The sequence below is a fragment of the Bombina bombina genome, chromosome 7 (assembly GCF_027579735.1).
Source record: "Bombina bombina isolate aBomBom1 chromosome 7, aBomBom1.pri, whole genome shotgun sequence".
Classification (NCBI taxonomy): domain Eukaryota; kingdom Metazoa; phylum Chordata; class Amphibia; order Anura; family Bombinatoridae; genus Bombina; species Bombina bombina.
The window spans coordinates 182,016,757-182,042,084 of NC_069505.1; the positions used below are offsets into that span (position 1 = coordinate 182,016,757).

The following is a 25,328-nucleotide window of genomic DNA, read 5'->3' on the forward strand; positions in this document are numbered from 1 at the left end:
TCATGGATTTGTTGATTATGCAAATCTACTGTATTTACTAGTCCCTTTAAGTGCCGCCCAGCTGTTACGTCACATGAAAAAACTCTGCTCAGGGAAGTCGAAAGTCTGCGCAGCAGTAACATTTTTTTAGAGGGAACATTGATGTGTATTCATATGTATTTAGGTGTTTACTGTATCTATGTGTATATATATATATGTTGAGAAAATGGTACAGATAGACTTGCTCGACACATGGTTGTCACAAACCTTCAATTAGTAAAAAGAGCAATATCTGTGAAGCACAATATAATTAAAGGGACAGTCTACCATAGAATTGTTATTGTTTTAAAAGATAGATAATCCCTTTATTACCCATTCCCCAGTTTTGCATAACCAACACAGTTATATTAATACACTTTTTACCTCTGTGATTACCTTGTATCTAGGAACCTTCTTCCAGCCCCCTGATCACATGACTGTGACTGTTTATTATCTATTGTCTTAAATTTAGCATTGTTTTGTGCTAAATCTTAAATAACCCCCTGTGCCTGAACACAGTGTTATCTATATGGCCCACATGTACTTTCTGTCTCTTTGTGTTGAAAAGAGATTTAAAAAGGCTTAGAAATTAGCATATGAGCCTACCAAGGTTTAGTTTAAACTAAGAATACCAAGAGAAACAAGCAAATTTGATGATAAAAGTAAATTGGAAAGTTGATTAAAATTAAAAGTCCTATCTGAATAATGAAGGTTTAATTAATACTAGACTGTCCCTTTAAGTATACCTGTATTTATGAATAAATAGAACATATGCTGCTATGTGAAGAACATTGGAATATAAAATATTAATGTTTCATGTCGGGTTAGCACACTTGAGAAAACGCAATAGGTTTTGTGCAGGAATAAGGGTGTTCGTTTACTTTTTCTCACTTTTCCCGCTCCATTAAAGTCTATGGGGAATATGGTAACGCGGTTGCAATATTCAAAGTTCTGCATTTTGCATGTCTTAGCGCTCGTGTGAAAACTTTTTACTTGTAATACACGCGCTACCCAATGCACGCAAAAGCCTCAGTCTAGCGATGTTAACGTGCATGCATTTAAGCAGATGATTTATGATTATAAGGCCCTTTTAGCTGTATTTCCTGTCTCTCACAGGATGGCTATACTGAGCTATCTTACTGATTACTGAGGTTGTTGCACGATGAATTGCAGTAGACAAAGCTAGACATGCATATTGCTACAGCCCAGATACATTTAAACCGTCACGTCACATCCACTAAACCGCTATTGACTCATCTTTAAATAATTTAATATTTAATTGAGGGAGAAAGCCTCCAGGTAGGTAAGATTCCTTTAGTTGTGCTGACTTGTACTCCCTAGTCTATACTTGCTAAATCACTGCTAGTCTGCTCTGATTACATTTATATTTTAAACTACATTAGGCAGTTAGACCTTTGGGATATTATGTTATTATTTATGGAAAATTCTTATACGTGTATATTTAAACCTGTACCCTATTATTATAACATTTTAATCCCTGAGGATATGGCTTAGGGTGTGTGGATGTGTTATGTGTGTGTTATATGTATGTGTTTATTTATATATATATATATACACACACAGGGAGAAGTGCACTCACAGGAACGAACAACAGGCTCAATACCATTGTTAGCCTGTTCTATGGCAATTTACCACCTGGGTGCAACTTTTTAGCCCAGTAATGCTTTTCACAGAGTAGAACTTTCCTGTAGTATATCAGTCTGATCCCGCCTATTACGGTCAGTCCAGCGCCGAAATACCAGGCAATTCCTCTCTGAACAAGGAACACAGCAACCCCAGACGACCGGGCTAAAAAGCTGCACCCAGGTAGTAAATCGCCATAGAACAGGCTAATAATGGTATTGAGCCAGTTCGTTCCTGTGAGTGCATTTCTCTCTGTGTGTATTTAGTCTCCCTATGGGAAAAAGGGGAAACCAGACGTGGACTCCTTGCTTAGTGTGCGTAGAGGAATACGGCTACACCTCACTGACGAGGCCCAATGAAGGCCGAAACGATCGTCTGTAGTTGCTATGTTCCATGTTCAGAGAGGAGTTACCTGGTATTTTGGCGCTGGACTGACCGTAATAGGCAGAATCAGACTCATATACTACAGGAAAGTTCTACTCTGTGAAAAGCATTACCGGGCTAAAAAGCTGCACCCAGGTGGTAAATTGCCATAGAACAAGCTAACAATGGTATTGAGCCAGTTGTTCGTTCCTGTGAGTGCACTTCTCTTTGTATGTATATACTGTATATGTATATATATATATATATATATATATATATATATATATATATACAGTATATATGTAGCTGCATGTGTGCGCTATATGTATGTGTTTATATAGACATATATACTATATATATATATATTGAATAAAGATGAAAAGTACTGTACTCCAGGCGTCCATGTTAAGGTAAAATACAAAACTTTATTTTCAGCAGATTATCATCAGAGTTAAAAGACCCTGAGCAGCAGAGCCTCTGGTTAAAAACAATTCAGCAAAACACAGCCTGACATGTTTCGGCCAGCCTGGCCGTAATCATAGACATATCCCCCTTCTCAGAGGGTGTGCTTTTTAAAGGGCAATACTCCGCCCCTTAAGCAATTAATAAAAAACACTGTAATTGAATTTAACTAATAATTGCAATGCCTATCACTATCATTTTATGTATGGTACAACACTAGTAAAACTGTTCCCAATGTTAACAAATCAAAGATGAACATTAATTAAATAATTAAACCACAATATGAAAAAACATTTCTTCATCAGTAATTCACTAGTTTGATAAACAAATAATCAATTAACTAAAAAGCAGGAGCGTAATTAATAAAGAAGTGATGGTATACTTTATAGTGAAACATTAAGGTGCTGCTGATTCTTTAGTAGACACCTCTCTGCTATTCATACTATATATCTTATGTTAATTACAATGTCTAATGCTAGAATGAACATCTGTACTTAGTTATATAATAAGGAGGTATGCTCACAATATTACAATAAGATACTATTCATAATTGGATAAAAACATCACCCAATATCCTTGCTATATGTCATATAGTGTTGCAATACCTAGTTCAGAAGCTAGCACATTATACATATTCCAATCTTCCCTCTACCATAAATATCTAGATATAAAGACATATATATAAGCATTTAATCAATTTATAAATACTTATTTCCAAATTTGCTTTGCACCAGTCTTAATTAAAAGATATCAACCTATAGTATCAAACTAGGTCCCTGCTATGGATAATAATTATAAGTGAATCATTCCCAGTAATTAATCACGTCAAATTGTGAATTGAATCCATACGGGACCAATGTTTTTAGTTTGTGGATCCAATAAATTTCCTGTCTTTCAAGTATTTTTTGTTTGCTGCCACCTCTTCGTGGCTTGCAAATTGCTTCAATCGCATTCCATTTAAACATATCAACATTTTTCCTGTGTGTTTCAATAAAGTGTCTGGAAAGTGCCGAACAATGGATGTCATTTGAGATATATCCTAAATGCTCCTTAATCCTAGTGCGTATGTCCCGGGTGGTTAACCCAACATACTGTAATCTATGTTGAGTACATTCAACCAGATAGATAACAAATGTTTAAGAACATTTTACACATCCCCTAGTGGTAAATGATTCATTTGTTACATATGATTCAAAACCATTCCCTTGCTTTAGGTATTTACATGGTTTACAAAGGGATTTACCACATTTGTAGGTCCCCACAGTATTTAACCACGAACTCCGTGGACCTTGGTCTGGGAGCATGCTTGGTGAAAGCATATTGCCAATTGTCAAATTTTTAGAATATATGAATTCACAACCTTTATCCACAATGTGCTTCAAGGTATCATCCCCATATAAAATGGGCATATATTTTTTAACTATGTTGCAAACTTCAGAAAATTGATTTGAGTATTTGGTGATAAATTTTAGACCCTTACGTTCGGGTCTCCACTTAGCTTTACCAAGCATTTGCCCCCTGTCCAGAGTAGCAACCTCCTTAGATACCTTGTCAACCATATTCCTACTGTATCCTCTCTCAACAAAACGTGACACTAAATCTTTAGATTCTCTTTCAAAATCTTGATCTAGACTACAGTTTCTTCGTGCCCTCAGGAACTGCCCCTTCACTATACCTTTGTACACATGTGGTGGGTGGTTATTCTGTGCATGTAGGAGGCAATTACCCGCAATTGGTTGACGGTGTAGTGTGGTATTGACCTTTCCAGTTGAACCATCAAATCTCAACAGAAGATTCAAAAAGACGATCTCAGATACATGGCAATTATGGGTAAATTCAATGCTCATATCATTTGTATTGAGGAATTGTACAAAGTTTTCTATAGATATTTCATCTCCTTGCCAAATGAACAAGAGATCGTCTATGAACCTCCTATAAAAAAAGATCTTCCCTATGAAGGGGTTATCATCCGCAAAGACGTGGAACAGCTCCCACCAATCCATAAATAGGTTGGCATATGAGGGCGCAAACTTGGCCCCCATGGCTGTTCCACGCCTTTGCAGAAAGAAAACCCCCTCAAACAAAGTAATTGTAGCTTAGTAGAAATTCAACCACTCTCAGAAGAAAGCCCTTGTAAGCCTCACTCAAATCTCTTTCAGTATCCAAGAAGAATTTAATGGCTTCAAGCCCCTTGCTATGAGGAATCGCTGAATACAGGGAGACCACGTCTATAGTCAACCATCTTTGATTAGGCAAATGGTCAACCGTCTCCATTAGCCTCAATACATGTGTTGTATCTCTGATGTAGCTGGGTAACTTCCTAACAAGGGGCTGTAAATAAGAGTCAAGCCACTCTGACATAGGCTCTAATAAAGAGCCTATCCCTGCCACAATCGGGCGACCCTTGACATTTTACAGACCTTTATGTATTTTTGGAAGATGGTGGAAAATAGGCAAAACAGGATCTTTAACATTAAGTATGGTAGCTGTTTTTCTGTCTAAAATGCCTATTTCCACACCATCATCCACTAATAACATAAGTTCCCTCTGGAACCTAGCAGTGGGATTGAAGGAAAGTTCCACATAGACATTGCAGTCACCCCGTTGTCGTTGTGCTTCCAATACATATGAACTTCTGTCCATAACAATGACGCTGCCACCTTTATCAGAATTTTTAATGACCAGCGAGCTGTTTGACTGCAATGACCTTAAGGCTTCCCTTTCTTTGTATTTAAGGTTGGATCCAATATGGGTACTATTCTCTGAGAGTACAGTAAGATCCTCCAATACACATTTATGGAATAATTCCAACTGTTTACCCCTTGATTGAATGGGATAAAAATTGGATTTAGTATTAGTGAGCTGTTTTTTGGCACGTTCATATGGTGTGTCAAGTGTATCAGTACTGTCTAGTGTCCTCAATGTTAGCATACTGCACGTATCCTCAAAATTTAGGAGATGTATCTCCTCCAGACCATCCCCGGTTCCCACGTCTGCAACAGGATCAGCTGATTCTGAATAGTGTTTTTTTAGTGTAAGCTGTCTTACAAACTTGTTTACATCAAGGATGGTCTGGAAGAGATCAAAATTCCTAGTGGGACTAAAGTTTAAACCAAATTTCAGCACCCTTGTTTCCAATTCGCTCAAAATATATGAAGAAATGTTAATCACATCCATTTGTTTTATTGTTTTAGGATACTTGTCTTCCTGAGCAAATATTTGTCTCTCCCCCTCTGAGGTAGGGGCGTATTCTGCCCCCCTCCCCCTTTGGTTTGCACTGTGTCTACCTGAAAAACCTGCTCCTTAACCCTATGTTGCTCGCCATTCAATGACTGTTTATTTGTCAAAATTGGCTTAATGGGATTCTTAGATTTGTCTACCTGTGTTTTAGATCGTACCGCCCGATTCTCATTGTTAATTGTATTTCCACAGGCAGCAGCCTGATCAACTGCTGCAGATGATGCCACATTACTTGTGGCTTCACTAATACCTGTGTCTGAATCTCCACTCTCTTCATAAGAGCTTGAGAAGGCTGACAATGAGCCATCTTCATCAGTAGATTCTGGCTCTGTGTCAGAAAAAGTCACTCTATGTTTACCCTTTGATTTAGATTTCCTTTTACTGGTTTTAATTTGAGCATTTTCATTCAAATTATCTGACACTTGCTGGTTATGTTTATTAAAAAATTTTGACTTGACTCTTTTTCTATTTTTCCTTCTCCAAATAAAAACCTGCTTACTCTGGTAGTCATTTCTATCCCTTATATATTTAGTATGTTTAACATGTATAATCTCTGTTTTGTTTGTCTCAATAGTATTTTGTAGGGTTTTGTCCAGAACCCCATACCCATCTATCTCTCTAAATTTGTTTAACTCCTGTTGTAAACCTTCTATTTCCTGTCTCACAACCACCAATTGTACAGTTTTATAATTGACAAGCAATTGCATTAAACATAATGAGCATTCAGACAAAACCTCATTCCACTCCTGAATGAAGGTTTCGTCTGAGGTTTCAAAGGTTGGGAATTTATAGACACGTAAACCTCTTGGGATCATTCTAAGTAGTATATATTTGTTCAGAGTCCAAGGATCAAGTTTAAGTCTTTGTTCTTTTAACCTTAAACGTTCAATTTGTGAAAAAAGTTCACTAAGTTTTACATCTGGCCCATCTAAACCGAATTAATCCTCCAGTTCAAGGCCCTGTAGATCTAACTCATCCACTTTAGATAGTGAAAAAAAGTTCTCAGTTGCATTGCTCATATTAGTGACAGAGTTCTCTGCTGTAGTCAATGACATCATGATATTTATTAGAATATATATACTCCCAGAGAAGGCAAGAAAAACCAATAAACAGCACTCACGAAATGGGGTAATCAAAAGGCAGAAAAAACAGTTCACAAGTGCTATAGTTAGTTCTCCTATAAGGCTTCAAATAGCCTGCAACCAGATGAGGAGTAAAGCAAACAAGCTGATTGTATATGGTGCACAGTCAAAGCAAATAGCTCTCAAGCGATAGATACATAGCAGGCAACATGGAGGCAGCAGCATACAGGAAGCACGAACAATATAAACAGATTTGACCATCTACTCACTCTTTCCGGGCAATATTCATCTACCCTGGATATAGTGGTCCTGTTCCTTTGGTTCAATCGCCGGTCCTTCCTCTTAGCGGACAGCTTAGCCTTTTTCCTGTATGTGTCTCTAGCCCTCCACTCCACAGTAGCGGAAATGCCGACAGACGCTATCACCTGACTTCCGGGTGCACCACAATTCAGATCCCCTCTCTCCGTCATGGGAAAGTGACGTCACCGGACGCTCCGGTAAAGGAATGGAGCTCCCCAAACTCCGGATTATATTGAATAAAGATGAAAAGTACTCCAGGCATCCATGTTAAGGTAAATACAAAACTTTATTTTCAGCAGATTATCATCAGAGTTAAAAGACCCTGAGCAGCAGAGCCTCTGGTTAAAAACAATTCAGCAAAACACAGCCTGACATGTTTCGGCCAGCCTGGCCGTAATCATAGACATATCCCCCTTCTCAGAGGGTGTGCTTTTTAAAGGACAATACTCCGCCCCTTAAGCAATTTTTATCCCATTCAATCAAGGGGTAAACAGTTGGAATTATTCCATAAACGTGTATTGGAGGATCTTACTGTACTCTCAGAGAATAGTACCCATATTGGATCCAACCTTAAATACAAAGAAAGGGAAGCCTTAAGGTCATTGCAGTCAAACAGCTCGCTGGTCATTAAAAATTCTGATAAAGGTGGCAGCGTCATTGTTATGGACAGAAGTTCATATGTATTGGAAGCACAACGACAACTGGGTGACTGCAATGTCTATGTGGAACTTTCCTTCAATCCCACTGCTAGGTTCCAGAGGGAACTTATGTTATTAGTGGATGATGGTGTGGAAATAGGCATTTTAGACAGAAAAACAGCTACCATACTTAATGTTAAAGATCCTGTTTTGCCTATTTTCCACCATCTTCCAAAAATACATAAAGGTCTGGAAAATGTCAAGGGTCGCCCGATTGTGGCAGGGATAGGCTCTTTATTAGAGCCTATGTCAGAGTGGCTTGACTCTTATTTACAGCCCCTTGTTAGGAAGTTACCCAGCTACATCAGAGATACAACACATGTATTGAGGCTAATGGAGACGGTTGACCATTTGCCTAATCAAAGATGGTTGACTATAGACGTGGTCTCCCTGTATTCAGCGATTCCTCATAGCAAGGGGCTTGAAGCCATTAAATTCTTCTTGGATACTGAAACAGATTTGAGTGAGGCTTACAAGGGCTTTCTTCTGAGAGTGGTTGAATTTCTTCTAAGCCACAATTACTTTATGTTTGAGGGGGTTTTCTTTCTGCAAAGGCGTGGAACAGCCATGGGGGCCAAGTTTGCGCCCTCATATGCCAACCTATTTATGGGTTGGTGGGAGCTGTTCCACGTCTTTGCGGATGATAACCCCTTCATAGGGAAGATCTTTTTTTATAGGAGGTTCATAGACGATCTCTTGTTCATTTGGCATGGAGATGAAATATCTATAGAAAACTTTGTACAATTCCTCAATACAAATGATATGGGCATTGAATTTACCCATAATTGCCATGTATCTGAGATCGTCTTTTTGGATCTTCTGTTGAGATTTGATGGTTCAACTGGAAAGGTCAATGCCACACTACACCGTCAACCAATTGCGGTTAATTGCCTCCTACATGCACAGAGTAACCACCCACCACATGTGTACAAAGGTATAGTGAAGGGGCAGTTCCTGAGGGCACGAAGAAACTGTAGTCTAGATCAAGATTTTGAAAGAGAATCTAAAGATTTAGTGTCACGTTTTGTGGAGAGAGGATACAGTAGGAATATGGTTGACAAGGTGTCTAAGGAGGTTGCTACTCTGGACAGGGGGCAAATGCTTGGTAAAGCTAAGTGGAGACCCGAACGTAAGGGTCTAAAATTTATCACCAAATACTCAAAATCAATTTTCTGAAGTTTGCAACATAGTTAAAAAATATATGCCCATTTTATATGGGGATGATACCTTGAAGCACATTGTGGATAAAGGTTGTGAATTCATATATTCTAAAAATTTGACAATTGGCAATATGCTTTCACCAAGCATGCTCCCAGACCAAGGTCCACGGAGTTTGTGGTTAAATACTGTGGGGACCTACAAATGTGGTAAATCCCTTTGTAAACCATGTAAATACCTAAAGCAAGGGAATGGTTTTGAATCATATGTAACAAATGAATCATTTACCACTAGGGGATGTGTAAAATGTTCTTCAACATTTGTTATCTATCTGGTTGAATGTACTCAACATAGATTACAGTATGTTGGGTTAACCACCCGGACATACGCACTAGGATTAAGGAGCATTTAGGATATATCTCAAATGACATCCATTGTTCGGCACTTTCCAGACACTTTATTGAAACACACGGGAAAAATGTTGATATGTTTAAATGGAATGCGATTGAAGCAATTTGCAAGCCACGAAGAGGTGGCAGCAAACAAAAAATACTTGAAAGACAGGAAATTTATTGGATCCACAAAGTAAAAACATTGGTCCCGTATGGATTCAATTCACAATTTGACGTGATTAATTACTGGGAATGATTCACTTAATAATGATTCACTTCATAATTATTATCCATAGCAGGGACTAAGTTTGATACTATAGGTTGATATCTTTTAATTAAGACTGGTGCAAAGCAAATTTGGAAATAAGTATTTATAAATTGATTAAATGCTTATATATATGTCTTTATATCTAGATATTTATGGTAGAGGGAAGATTGGAATATGTATAATGTGCTAGCTTCTGAACTAGGTATTGCAACACTATATGACATATAGCAAGGATATTGGGTGATGTTTTTATCCAATTATGAATAGTATCTTATTGTAATATTGTGAGCATACCTCCTTATTATATAACTAAGTACAGATGTTCATTCTAGCATTAGACATTGTAATTAACATAAGATATATAGTATGAATAGCAGAGAGGTGTCTACTAAAGAATCAGCAGCACCTTAATGTTTCACTATAAAGTATACCATCACTTCTTTATTAATTACGCTCCTGCTTTTTAGTTAATTGATTATTTGTTTATCAAACTAGTGAATTACTGATGAAGAAATGTTTTTTCATATTGTGGTTTAATTATTTAATTAATGTTCATCTTTGATTTGTTAACATTGGGAACAGTTTTACTAGTGTTGTACCATACATAAAATGATAGTGATAGGCATTGCAATTATTAGTTAAATTCAATTACAGTGTTTTTTATTAATTGCTTAAGGGGCGGAGTATTGCCCTTTAAAAAGCACACCCTCTGAGAAGGGGGATATGTCTATGATTACGGCCAGGCTGGCCGAAACATGTCAGGCTGTGTTTTGCTGAATTGTTTTTAACCAGAGGCTCTGCTGCTCAGGGTCTTTTAACTCTGATGATAATCTGCTGAAAATAAAGTTTTGTATTTTACCTTAACATGGACGCCTGGAGTACTTTTCATCTTTATTCAATATAATCCGGAGTTTGGGGAGCTCCATTCCTTTACCGGAGCGTCTGGTGACGTCACTTTGCCAGGACGGAGAGAGGGGATCTGATTTGTGGTGCACCCGGAAGTCAGGTGATAGCGTCTGTCGGCATTTCCGCTGCTGCGGAGTGGAGGGTAGAGACACATACAGGAAAGGTTAAGCTGTCCGCTAAGAGGAAGGACCGGCGATTGAACCAAAGGAACAGGACCACTATATCCAGGGTAGATGAATATTGCCCGGAAAGAGTGAGTAGATGGTCAAATCTGTTTATATTGTTCGTGCTTCCTGTATGCTGCTGCCTCCATGTTGCCTGCTATCTATCTATCGCTTGAGAGCTATTTGCTTTGACTGTGCACCATATACAATCAGCTTGTTTGCTTTACTCCTCATCTGGTTGCAGGCTATTTGAAGTCTTATAGGAGAACTAACTATAGCACTTGTGAACTGTTTTTTCTGTATATATATATATAGTGTGTGCATGTATGTGTGTACATGTATATAAATATGGCTGTGTGTGTGCGCTATATGTATGTGTTTATATAGACATACAGGTATACCCCGCTCATACAGTGGGTTAGGGACCGGAGCCCCGCTGTAAAGTGAAAACTGCCTTAAAGTGAAACAAGGCAGTTTTAGCTTTCTTTTCACTTGCCAGTGTGTTTTAAAACTTGAAAACATGTTTGAACTACCATATATTAGGGGTGAAATAGTGCTACGTTTAGTTTAACACTAGCACAGCACAGTATTCAATTAGTATTCAATAAATATGGTACCTGTAAAATAGTGACAAGTACATTAGTACATATTGCCAGACTATAACACTGAGACACAGATTGCACTGTAATGCTGTAAACAGAGTGAACTAAGCATAGCAAAATGCTGCCAGTCACTTTTCTCGCAATCTCATGATGATTACAGCACTGTTTCAAAATCCTTGGAGGTTGAACTTCAGCTCTACAAAGCGCTGTATTAGCGAAAGGCTGTAAAGTGAAGTATATATATATATATATATATATATATGGATGTGTGTGTGTATGTATGTGTGTATATAAATATGGCTGTGTGTGCGCTATATGTATGTGTTTAAATGTATATATATATATATGTGTGTGTATGTATGTGTGTATATAAATATGGCTGTGTGTGTGTGTTATATGAAGTGCATGTGCGCATGCGCGAAACGCGTCAGGTGTCAGTTTGTCTATCTACCTGATACTTGGCAACATTGCTGAATAAACACAAGAATTTAAAATTTCCTGTCTCCGGTTTTTTGCTACTCCTCTTCTGGGATATCTTTCATCTTATACAGCGGATGGGATACCGCTTACAGCTGACCGCAGACTTAAGCTCTGCCACAGACTGAGGGTGCACTTTACTTCCTTCTCCAACTGACCTCATCACCAGGCACTTACTTCCAGCACTCTGCCTCTGACGTCAGAGTGGGTGGAACATTCACCGAAGACGGCGTGTGAGCATTTTGTGCCCATTTCCTACTGACGGGACTGGAGGGTTCGATCGCCTGCCTAGGAACGCCGGCGGAGGTTGTCCGCAGCTGCTATACACACGGACCAGTCGTTGAAATAGGTCTCATAAGGTTGGACACTACTTACTACCTGTTACCCCTTGCACCTACTTGGAAGCGGAGATAAGTACTGTCTTACTTCTTTATACCTGTTATGGTGACTTTCTGGACATTATATCTTATTAAGTATTCAACCCCAAAAGGATTTCCTCTTCTTCATTTCTGGGAACTGTCAGATACATAAAGCTTTACAAACTACACTGATATATAAAAAAATATCCAGAAGTCACCTTCATGGCACACTAGTGTTTTTTTGGAACTTTCATCTTGCCAAATAGTTATCATTATCTTACACACTTACTACTTGTATATTTTTGAGTTATTTATATATATATATATATATATATATATATATATATATATATATATATATATATATATATATTATATATAACTCCAAAAGAAAGGGCACTCACAGGACTTGACAGTAGAAAAACATCTTTATTTCATACAATTCATCATAATGTGTTAGTCGACGTTTCGGCTATAAATCTAGCCTTTTTCAAGACAATCTAAAAACATAATATACATACCAAAATTAATATTTAATCAACAAATATGAAAATTTGCAAAACTAACATAAAATACACAGATAAACATTGTGATCCCCTATTATACCAAACTAAATACCATCCTGTATTTTAAAAGTTGAGAAATAGAACCTTGGATAAATCACAGAAATCATATTTAACCAGATCAATAGAATGATCATTTTATATATCAGTCATACTGAAAGTTCAGAACTAATTTATATTGGATGTTAAATAGTTCATAGTGAAAAAGAAACACTGTAGCTGTAATCAGTATATTTATACGTTATGCATTTTCATAGATATCGATAACCTCCCATTAGTACCCAAAATATCAGTTCACTGAGATGGATTCAACTCGCTTAAAACAATTATAACAAAGTACACAATATATATACTAGTGTGCCATTGCTAGAATGTAAAAGAATGTAAATTATATTATAAAAGAATAATAAAATATTTTGGGAAGCTGCTAAGCAGTAGGTGGGTGATATAGAATAAGAATGTGCAAAGATTATGATTCTTATCTGTGTTGTCCAGTCGGATTAGAGTGTTTCAATTTCTTGTTACAGGTTAAATCTGTTTGCTTTGACACAAGGGGTCATGGTGCAAGTTCCATCCCCGGGATCATCCCTAAGCACAAACCGTTCCTTTCAATGACATCAGGGAAGGGGTCGTCAGAAAGTGAAAATTTTCAACATGTAAGTTCTATAAAGACCAGCAAATCATTAACAGTTCTTAAAGGGACATAAAACAGTATGAACTATTTAAGTTTCTAAATATATAATGCAGCCAAAGCTTACCTGCAAAACGGTTCCTGTCTTAACCCCTATTAACCCCTTTAATTCAGGCATAGTTTTGTTTGCAGCAAGCTCCCACCTGGACAGAATAATGCTGAAGCTTTCACAAAGCATGTGACATTATCCCCATGGAAACTTTTGCGGTGTAGTGGCCTATAAACTTTTAAAGGGACGTGAAATAAAAATATTTATTTTATAATTCAGACAAAGCACACAATTTTTAAAAAGTTTTCAATTTAGTTCTATTATCAAATTTACTACGTTCTCTTGATATCCTTTGTTACCTAGGTAGGTTCAGGAGCAGCAATGCAGTACTGGGAGATAGCTGCTGATTGCTGACTACACACATATGCTTCTAGGTTTACTCTTTAACAAAGGATACTAAGAAAATTAAGCAAATGTAATAATAGAAGTAATTTGGAAAGTTGTTTAACCCCTTAACGACCAGTGCCGTACCCTGTATGACGCTGGTCATTATGCCCTTATGCCAGAACCCTGTACGTCGCTGCAGTCCTGGGCTTCTCTCTCACACTATTTCTGAATGCCCCACGAGTGGGGCACTGCAGAAATAGATTTGCAGAATTACCGATGTAGAGAGGGCCACTCTGTGGCCCTCTCTGCATCGGACAGCGGTGGTGCCGATCGTTGTTGGGTGGGAAGGCAGGTGTGCAGCCCATCGCTGTAGGGGGCGGGAGGAGAGCGGAGCAGGTGGGACTGCTACACCACGCTACAGGGAAGTGAAAAAAATAATAATAAGCTGCGTCATTAAGGGGGAAGGAGGGGCAATGAGGGGGATCCTATGTCCGTTGACAGAAAGGGATCTAGGAGGGGGTATGGTATTGAGGGGGGGGGGGCAGCTACACTACAGAAAAAATTGATATTTTACTTTTTTTTTTGGCCTAATTTGCAGCAAACTGGGTACTGGCAGACAGCTGCCAGTACCTAAGATGGCGGCAAATAGGTAGAGGGGGGAGGGTTAGAGAACTGTTTGTGGGGGATCAGGGAGGTTGGGAGGTAAGGGGGATACTACCCTGCAGAAAATATATAAAAAATATTGTGGGGTGGGGGAGGGAAGAGAGCTGTTTGAGAGGGTTCAGGGAGGGATCAGGGGGTGGGATGTGTCAGGTGGGAAGCTGATCTCTATACTAAAGCTAAAATGAACCCTACAAACTACCTAATTAACCCCTTCACTGCTGGGCATAATACAGTGTGGTGTGCAGCGACATTTAGCGGCCTTCTAATTACCAAAAAGCAATGCCAAAGCCATATATGTCTGCTATTTCTGAACAAATGGGATCCAAGAGAAGCATTTACAACCATTTGTGCCATGATTGCACAAGCTGTTTGTAAATAATTTCAGTGAGAAACCTAAAGTTTGTGAAAAAGTTAACAATTTTTTTTATTTGATCGAATTTGGTGGTGAAATGGTGGCATGAAATATACCAAAATGGGCTTAGATGAATACTTTGGATTGTCTACTAAAAAAAATATAGTTTTGAAAGGTAAATGTAAAAAAGGCTCTATTTCTATTTAAATGTAGTGAGGGCAAAAATGCTCTGATCTTTTGGGGAAGTTTTTGTCTGAAACGCCTGGTCCTTAAGGGGTTAAAAATTGCTTGCTCTATCCGAATCATGAAAATTTAATTTTATTGTAAACGGGTATCAAACTGTAAAACTATCAAATGTGCACCATTTAAACATGGCAAAAGTATTGAAGTTCAAGTGGTTTATTTTGATTTTTAAAACTATCATAATTTGTCAAACTAATCTAATTAGATTCTATGAGGAAGTAAGTAAAAATATAGATAAAGGGGAATCAGTTGATGTGATATACTTAGACTTTGCAAAGGCGTTTGATTCAGTGCTACATGACAGATTAATGCACAAAATTAAGGGACTGGGATTAGCTAAATGTTAGCTCATGGATAAATAACTGGATAAAGATAGGGAGCAACGAGTAGTAGTGAATGGATCATACTCAGATTGGACAAAGGTAATCAGTGGAGTCCCCCAGGGACCAGTACTGGGCCCTGTTCTTTTGAATCATTTTAATAATGACTTAGAGCAAGGCTTAAATAGTGACATCTCTATTTTTGCAGATGATACTAAGTTAAATAAGGTCATTAGGTCAGAGCAGGATGAACTTTCGTTACAAAGGGACCTGCAACAATTAGAAGTATGGACAGGTAAATGGAAAATGAGATTTAATACGGGAAAATGCTAGGTTCTACATTTTGGAAGTAAAAATAAGCCGGCAATGTATTATTTAAATGGGACAAGAATTAGCCAAACAGAGGAGGAAAGGGATTTAGGAGTAGTAATAGATAAAAAGCTAAAGATGGATGCACAATGCCGGGCAGCGGCTTCAAAGGCTAATAAGATACTAGCATGTATTAAAAGAGACATTGATTCAAGGGAGGAAAGCATCATTCTGTCACTAAATAAATCCCTGGTAAGACCTCACTTTGAGTATGGAGTGCAGTTCTGGGGGCCGATCACAAAAAAAGATATTGCAGAACTAGAAAAAGTTCAGAGAAGGGCCACAAAGCTAATAAGGGAAATGAAGAATTTAAGATATGAGGAGAGGCTAGCCAAACTGGGTCTGTTTTCCCTAGAAAAACATAATTTATGTAAGAACTTACCTGATAAATTCATTTCTTTCATATTAGCAAGAGTCCATGAGCTAGTGACGTATGGGATATACATTCCTACCAGGAGGGGCAAAGTTTCCCAAACCTTAAAATGCCTATAAATACACCCCTCACCACACCCACAATTCAGTTTAACGAATAGCCAAGAAGTGGGGTGATAAGAAAAAAGTGCGAAAGCATATAAAATAAGGAATTGGAATAATTGTGCTTTATACAAAAAAATCAAAACCACCACAAAAAAAGGGCGGGCCTCATGGACTCTTGCTAATATGAAAGAAATGAATTTATCAGGTAAGTTCTTACATAAATTATGTTTTCTTTCATGTAATTAGCAAGAGTCCATGAGCTAGTGACGTATGGGATAATGATTACCCAAGATGTGGATCTTTCCACACAAGAGTCACTAGAGAGGGAGGGATAAAATAAAGACAGCCAATTCCTGCTGAAAATAATCCACACCCAGAATAAAATTTTAATGAAAAAACATAAGCAAAAGATTCAAACTGAAACCACTGCCTGAAGTACGTTTCTACCAAAAACTGCTTCAGAAGAAGAAAACACATCAAAATGGTAGAATTTAGTAAAAGTATGCAAAGAGGACCAAGTTGCTGTTTTGCAAATCTGATCAACCGAAGCTTCATTCTTAAACGCCCAGGAAGTAGAAACTAACCTAGTAGAATGAGCTGTAATCCTTTGAGGCGGAGTGTTACCCGACTCAACATAGGCATGATGGAATAAAGATTTCAACCAAGATGCCAAAGAAATGGCAGAAGCTTTCTGGTCTTTTCTAGAACCGGAAAAGATGACAAATAGACTAGAAGTCTTTCGGAAAGACTTAGTAGCTTCAACATAATATTACAAAGCTCTAACAGCATCCAAAGAATGCAATGACTTCTCCTTAGAATTCATAGGATTAGGACATAATGAAGGAACCACAATTTCTCTACTAATGTTGTTAGAATTCACAACCTTAGGTAAAAAATTCAAAAGAAGTTCGCAGCACCGCCTTATCCTGATGCAAAATCAGAAAAGGAGACTCACAAAAAAGAGTAGATAATTCAGAGACTCTTCTGGCAGAAGAGATGGCCAAAAGAAACAAAACTTTCCAAGAAAGTAATATAACGACCAAAGAATGCATGGGTTCAAAAGGAGGAGCTTGAAGAGCCCCCAGAACCAAATTCAAACTCCAAGGAGGAGAAATTGACTTAATGACAAGTTTTATACGAACCAAAGGTTGTACAAAACAATGAATATCAGGAAGATTAGCAATCCTTCTGTGAAAAAGAACAGAAAGAGCAGAGATTTGTCTTTCAAGAAACTTGCGGACAAACCTTTATCTAAACCATCCTGAAGAAATATAAGTCTTCCAGACTCTATAATATATCTCTCTAGATACCGATTTACGAGCCTGTCACATAGTATCAATCACAGAGTCAGAGAAACCTCTTTGACCAAGAATCAAGCGTTCAAACTCCACACCTTAAAATTAAGGTTTTGAGATCCTGATGGAAAAAAGAACCTTGAGACAGAAAGACTGGTCTTAACGGAAGAGTCCACAGCTGGCAAGAGGCCATCCGGACAAGATCCGCATACCAAAACCTGTGAGGCCATGCTGGAGCTACCAGCAGGACAAACGAGCATTCCTTTAGAATATTGGAGAATACCCTTGGAAGAAGAACTAGAGGCGGAAAGATATAGGCAGGATGACACTTGTAAGGAAGAGATAATGCATCCACTGCCTCCGCCCGAGGATCCCGGGATCCGGACAGATACCAGGGAAGTTTCTTGTTTAGATGAAAAGCCATCAGATCTATTTCTGGGAGTTCCCACATTTGAACAATCTGAGGAAATACCTCTGGGTGAAGACCATTCGCCCAGTTGCAACGTTTGGCGACTGAGATAATCCGCTTTCCAATTGTCCATACCTGGGAAATGAACCGCAGAGATTAGACAGGAGCTGGATTCCGCCCAAACCAAAATTCGAGATACTTCTTTCATAGCCAGAGGACTGTGAGTCCCTCCTTGATGATTGATGTATGCCACAGTTGTGACATTGTCTATCTGAAAACAAATGAACAACTCTCTCTTCAGAAGAGGCCAAGACTGAAGAGCTCTGAAAATTGCACGGAGTTCCAAAATATTGATTGGAAATCTCACCTCCTGAGATTCCCAAACCCCTTGTGCCGTCAGATACCCCCACACAGCTCCCCAACCTGTAAGACTTGTATCTGTTGAGATTATAGTCCAGGTCGGAAGAACAAAGAAGCCCCCTGAACTAAACGATGGTGATCTGTCCACCATGTCAGAGAGTGTCGTATAATCGGTTTAAAGATATTAATTGAGATATCTTTGAGTAATCCCTGCACCATTGGTTCAGCATACAGAGCTGAAGAGGTCGCATGTGAAAACGAGCAAAGGAGATCGCATCTGATGCGGCAGTCCTAAGACCTAAAATTTCCATGCATAAGGCTACCAAAGGGAATGATTATGACTGAAGGTTTTGACAATCTGATATCAATGTTAAACTTCTCTTGTCTGACAAGGACAGAGTCATAGACACTGAATCTATTCTAGAAACCTAAAAAGGTTACCCTTGTCTGAGGAATCAATGAACTGATTGGTAAATTGATCCTCCAACCATGAACTTGAAGAAACAACACAAGTCGATTCGTATGAGATTCTTCGAAAATGAGAAGACTGAGCAAGTACCCAGATATCGTCCAATAAGGAAATACCAAAACCCTGTTCTCTGATTACAGAAAGAAGGGCACCGAGAACCTTTGAAAAAAATTCTTGGAACTGAGGCTAGGCCAAACGGTAGAGCCACAAAACTGGTAATGCTTGTCTAAAAAGAGAATCTCAGACACTAAAAGTGATCTGGATGAATCGGAATATGCAGATACACATCCTGTAAATCTATTGTAGACATATAATGCCCTTGCTAAACAAAAGGCAGGACAGTCCTACAGTAACCATCTTGAATGTTGGTATCCTTACATAACGATTCAATATTGATAGATCCGGAACTGGTCTGAAGGAATTGACCTTCTTTGGTACAATGAAGAGATAAAATAAAACCCCAGCCCCTGTTCCAGAACTGGAACTGGCATAATTACTCCAGCCAACTCTAGATCTGAAACACATTTCAGAAATGCTGAGCCTTTGCTGTGTTAACTGGGACACGGGAAAGAAAAAAATCTCTTAGCAGGAGGCCTTAACTGAAGCCAATTCTGTACCTTTCTGAAACAATGTTCTGAAACCAGAAATTGAGAACGGAATTGATCAAAATTTCTTTGAAGAAAACGTAATCTGCCCCATACCAGCTGAGCTGGAATAAGGTCCGCACCTTCATGGGTACTTAGGAGCTGGCTATAGGTTTTCTATAAGGCTTGGATATATTTCAAACTGGAAATAGTTTCCAAACTGATACCGCTCCTGAGGATGAAGGATCAGGCTTTTGTTCCTTATTGTGAGGAAAGGAACGAAAATTATTATTAGACCTAAATTTACCTTAGATTTTTAATCCTTTGGTAAAAAAGTTCCCTTCCTTCCAGAAACAGTTGAGATAATAATTTATTATCCTGGAAAGAAAGGGAAAGCAAAGTTGACTTAGAAGACATATCAGCATTCCAAGTTTAATCCATAAAGCTTTTCTAGCTAAAATAGCTAGAGACATATACCTGACATTAACTCTAATGATATCAAAAGATGGTATCACCAATAAAATTATTAGCATGTTATAGAATAATAATAATGCTATAAAATTATGATCTGTTACTTGTTGCGCTAAAGCTTCTAACCAAAAAGTTGAAGCTGCAGCAACATCCTCTAAAAATATAGCAGGTCTAAGAAGATTACCTGAACATAAGTAAGCTTTTCTTAGAAAGGATTCAATTTTCCTATCTAAAGGATCCTTAAATGAATTACTATCTGCCGTAGGAATAGTAGCACATTTAGCAGGAGTAGAGACAGCCCCATAACCTTAGGGATTTTGTCCCAAAAAAACTCTAATCTGTCAGATGGCACAGGATATAATTGCTTAAACGTTTAGAAGGAGTAAAAGAATTACCCAAATTATTCCATTCCCTGGAAATTACTTCAGAAATAGCATCAGGGAGATTAAACACTTCTGGAATAACTACAGGAGATTTAAAAACCTTATTTAAACGTTTAGATTTAGTATCAAGAGGACCAGAATCCTCTATTTCTAATGCAATTAATACTTCTTTAAATAAAGAACGAATAAATTCCATCTTGAACAAATAAAAGATTTATCAGCATCAACCTCTGAGACAGAAACCTCTGAACCAGAAGAACCATTATCAGTATCAGAATGATGATGTTCATTTAAAAATTCATCTGAAAAAAGAGAAGTTTTAAAAGACTTTTATGTAAACTAGAAGGAGAAATAACAGACATAGCCTTCTTAATGGATTTAAAAAATAAAATCTCTTATGTTTATCAGGAACACTCTGAAAATTAGATGTTGACGGAACAGCAACAGGTAATGTAACAGTACTAAAGGAAATTTTATCTGCATTAATAAGTTTGTCATGACATGCAATACAAACAACAGCTGGAGAAACAGATACCAAAAATTATAGCAGATACACTTAGCTTGGTAGCTCCAGCACTAGACAGCGATTTTCCTGTAGTATCTTCTGACTCAGATGCAACGTGAGACATCTTGCAATATGTAAGAGAAAAAACAACATATAAAGCAAAATTGATCAAATTCCTTAAATGACAGTTTCAGGAATGGGAAAAAATGCCAAAGAACAAGCTTCTAGCAACCAGAAGCAATGAAAAAATAAGACTTAAATAATGTGGAGACAAAAGCGACGCCCTTATTTTTTAGCGCCAAATAAGACGCCCACATTATTTGGCGCCTAAATGCTTTTGGCGCCAAAAATGACGCCACATCCGGAACGCCGACATTTTTGGCGCAAAATAACGTCAAAAAATGACGCAACTTCCGGCGACACGTATGACGCCGGAAACGGAAAAGAATTTTTGCGCCAAAAAAGTCAGCGCCAAGAATGACGCAATAAAATGAAGCATTTTCAGCCCCCGCGAGCCTAACAGCCCACAGGAAAAAAAGAGTCAAATTGAAGGTAAGAAAAAATGATTAATTCAAATGCATTATCCCAAATATGAAACTGACTGTCTGAAAAATAAGGAAAGTTGAACATTCTGAGTCAAGGCAAATAAATGTTTGAATACATATATTTAGAACTTTATAAACAAAGTGCCCAACCATAGCTTAGAGTGTCACAGAAAATAAGATTTACTTACCCCAGGACACTCATCTACATGTTTGTAGAAAGCCAAACCAGTACTGAAACGAGAATCAGCAGAGGTAATGGTATATATAAGAGTATATCGTCGATCTGAAAAGGGAGGTAAGAGATGAATCTCTACGACCGATAACAGAGAACCTATGAAATAGACTCCGTAGAAGGAGATCACTGCATTCAAATAGGCAATACTCTCCTCACATCCCTCTGACATTCACTGCACGCTGAGAGGAAAACCGGGCTCCAACTTGCTGCGGAGCGCATATCAACGTAGAATCTAGCACAAACTTACTTCACCACCTCCATCGGAGGCAAAGTTTGTAAAACTGAATTGTGGGTGTGGTGAGGGGTGTATTTATAGGCATTTTAAGGTTTGGGAAACTTTGCCCCTCCTGGTAGGAATGTATATCCCATACGTCACTAGCTCATGGACTCTTGCTAATTACATGAAAGAAAAGGTGCTTGAGAGGTGACATGATTATTTTATATAAATATATTCAAGGCCCATATACAGAGATGGCAGGAGCTCTGTTTATTCCAAGAAAATTGATTGTGACAAGAGGTCACAATTTAAGGTTGGAGGAAAGGAGATTTAATCTCCTGCAACGGAAACGTTTTTTCACTGTAAGAGCAATAAAATTGTGGAACTCATTACCAAAGGAGGTAGTGAATGCCAATACCATAGACACATTTAAAAATTGTTTGGATACATTTCTGTCTAGAAACAAAATGTATGGATATGATTGCTTGTATTAAATGGGTGGGATTAATTTAAGCTCAACTGGAGCTTCTTTTTTTTAGATTTGTATAGGTTGAACTCGATGGACGTCAGTCTTTTTTCAACCTCATCTACTTTGTTACTATGTTATGTCTATGCAATGAGACCTGACTGGCTGGTATATAAAGAGCACCAGAGCTTTATTGGTGGATAATGACAGCCCCCACATGAAAACAGAAATGGCTATTTTCTTCAGTACAAGAACATCTTTTCTACAAGCAATGCACATTTTTTCTAAAATAAGAATCATTTTTGGAATGCAGATTTGTTTTAGAAGTGTTATGGTGTATTGGATGTTAGCGCTATAAAGGTACAGGTGGGCCATAGACAATGTATTCTTTATGGGATACCAAACTCTTTGTCTCTAACAAATGAAAGATTATTTTTGCTCCCTGTGACTTTGCGTTTATATTGCAGGGACCAGCGTTTATGTCTACAGAATACAGAGGCAGATTCACAGGACACAAGCAGCAGCAAGAAGGTGAGAGCCCAGGACAAATAATACAAATCATAAACTGACCTTTAGTGAGAGATAGTGCTACTTTATTATTGTCATCTGAGGTGAGGGACAGATGCCATCCCTGGGAGCACAGAAGGCTGGTTCAGCATTTTCAGAGGGTTCTAGATGGACCTCTGTATGGTCATATACACTGCACAAATACACATGCGCATTCACAGACAGAAGAAGCACAAAAGAAATAGGAGCAGTTGTCTGGCAGTTTTTTCCACAAATGCTAAATTAGTGAGTGATTGTGTGTATATATGTGTGTGTATATATGTGTGTGTACATGTGTGTGTATATTTGTGTGTGTATATGTGTGTGTATATATGTGTGTATATAAATGTGTGTGTACATGTGTGTGTGTACATGTGTGTGTGTATTTGTGTGTATATATGTGTGTATATAAATGTGTGTGTATTTGTGTGTATGTATGTGTGTATATAAATGTGTGTGTACATGTGTGTGTGTGTGTGTATATATGTGTGTATATAAATGTGTGTATATTTGTGTGTGTATATATGTGTGTATGTAAATGTGTGTGTGTGTATTTGTGTGTGTATATATGTGTGTATATAAATGTGTGTGTGTGTATATATGTGTGTATATATGTGTGTATATAAATGTGTGTGTGTGTATTTGTGTGTGTATATATGTGTGTATATAAATGTGTGTGTGTGTATTTGTGTGTATATATGTGTGTATATAAATTTGTGTGTGTGTGTGTATTTGTGTGTGTATATATGTGTGTATATAAATGTGTGTGTGTATTTGTGTGTATATATGTGTGTATATATGTGTGTATATAAATGTGTGTGTATTTGTGTGTGTATATATATGTGTGTGTGTATATAAATGTGTGTGCACATGTGTGTATTTGTGTGTGTATATGTGTGTGTATATATGTGTGTATATAAATGTGTGCGTACATGTGTGTGTGTATATAAATGTGTGCATACGTGTGTGTGTGTGTATATATGTGTGTATATAAATGTGTGTGTACATGTGTGTGTGTATTTGTGTGTGTATATAAATGTGTGCATACATGTGTGTGTGTGTGTATATATGTGTGTATATAAATGTGTGCATACATGTGTGTATAAAGTCTATGGCCCCTATTTATCAACCCGTCAACTTACTTGCATTCGCCGGCACCAATACGCTCGCCTAAGATCGCCTAACATTGCTGCCGCGGACCTGAATACGTTCTCCAAAGTTACCAAAAAAGCTGTCAAAAAGCCACGCACCAACTACGGGGCGATGAGCAGCGGACTGTTGTTAACTAACAGTCATTGATCTCGCTGCTCTTCGGCTTTCTCCCACCTTTATTGGTATACTGTCACTAAACACCGCCACTATACTAAACAGTTTAACCCCTATCCCGCTGCTCCCGGACCCTGCCGGAACTAAATAAAGTTATTAACCCCTAAACCGCCGCTCCCGGAGCCCACCGCCACCTACATTATGTTATTAACCCCTAATCTGCCACCCTACACCGCCGCCACCTACATAACACTTATTAACCCCTAATCTGCTGTCCCCAACGCCGCCGCCACTATATTAAATTTATTAACCCCGATTTTTATTAAGTCGAACCCTAACACCCCCTAACTTAAGTCTAATTTAAATAAATATAAATAAAATTACTATCATATTCCTATTTAAAACTAAATGCTTACCTGTAAAATAAACCCTAAGCTAGCTACAATATAACTAATAGTTACATTGTAGCTAGCTTAGGGTTTATTTTTATTTTACAGGCAAGTTTGTATTTATTTTAACTAGGTAGAATAGTTATTACATAGTTATTAACTATGTAATAACTACCTAACTAAAATAAATACAAAAGTACCTGTAAAATAAAACCTAAACTAAGTTACAATTACACTTAACACTACACTACAATTAAATACAATTAAATAAATTACATACAATTAACTAAATTATATACAATTATCTAAAGTACAAAAATTACAGAAATGTAAACTAATTACACCTAATCTAATAGCCCTATCAAAATAAAAAAGCCCCCCCAAAATAAACCCCCCCTAGCCTAAACTAAACTACCAATAGCCCTTAAAAGGGCCTTTTGCAGGGCATTGCCCCAAAGTAATCAGCTCTTTTACCTGTAAAAAAAATACATACAACCCCCCGAACAGTAAAACCCACCACCCACACAACCAACCCCCCAAAAAAATACTAACTAAAAAAACCTAAGCTCCCCATTGCCCTGAAAAGGGCATTTGGATGGGCATTGCCCTTAAAAGGGCAGTTAGCTCTTTTGCAGGCCCAAAGCCCTAACCTAAAAATAAAACCCACCCAATACACCCTTAAAAAAACCTAACACTAACCCCCTGAAGATCGACTTACCGGAAGACGTCTTCATCCAAGCTGGGCAGAAGTGGTCCTCCAGATGGGCAGAAGTCTTCATCCAAGCTGGGCAGAAGCGGTCCTCGAGACGGGCAGAAGCGGTCCTCGAGACGGGCAGAAGTGGTCCTCCAGGCGGCAGAAGTCTTCATCCAGACGGCATCTTCTATCTTCATCCATCTGGCGTGGAGCGGGTCCATCTTCAAGACATCTAACACGGAGCATCCTCTTCAGCCGACGACTACCCGACGAATGAAGGTTCCTTTAAGTGACGTCATCCAAGATG

The 25,328-nt window shown here is 38.1% G+C and overlaps 1 protein-coding gene across 2 annotated transcripts in view; it reads left to right on the forward strand.

The window, feature by feature from the left end:
* Nucleotides 1-25,328, forward strand: part of LOC128666072 (protein phosphatase 1 regulatory subunit 32) — a 140,325-nt gene that overhangs the window by 45,658 nt on the left and 69,339 nt on the right. For both annotated transcript variants that reach the window (XM_053720454.1, XM_053720455.1), the window contains 2 exons: nucleotides 13,224-13,352; nucleotides 22,594-22,657. In XM_053720454.1, coding sequence (XP_053576429.1) covers nucleotides 13,224-13,352; nucleotides 22,594-22,657 — 193 coding nt within the window. The remainder of the gene's footprint in view (nucleotides 1-13,223; nucleotides 13,353-22,593; nucleotides 22,658-25,328) is intronic.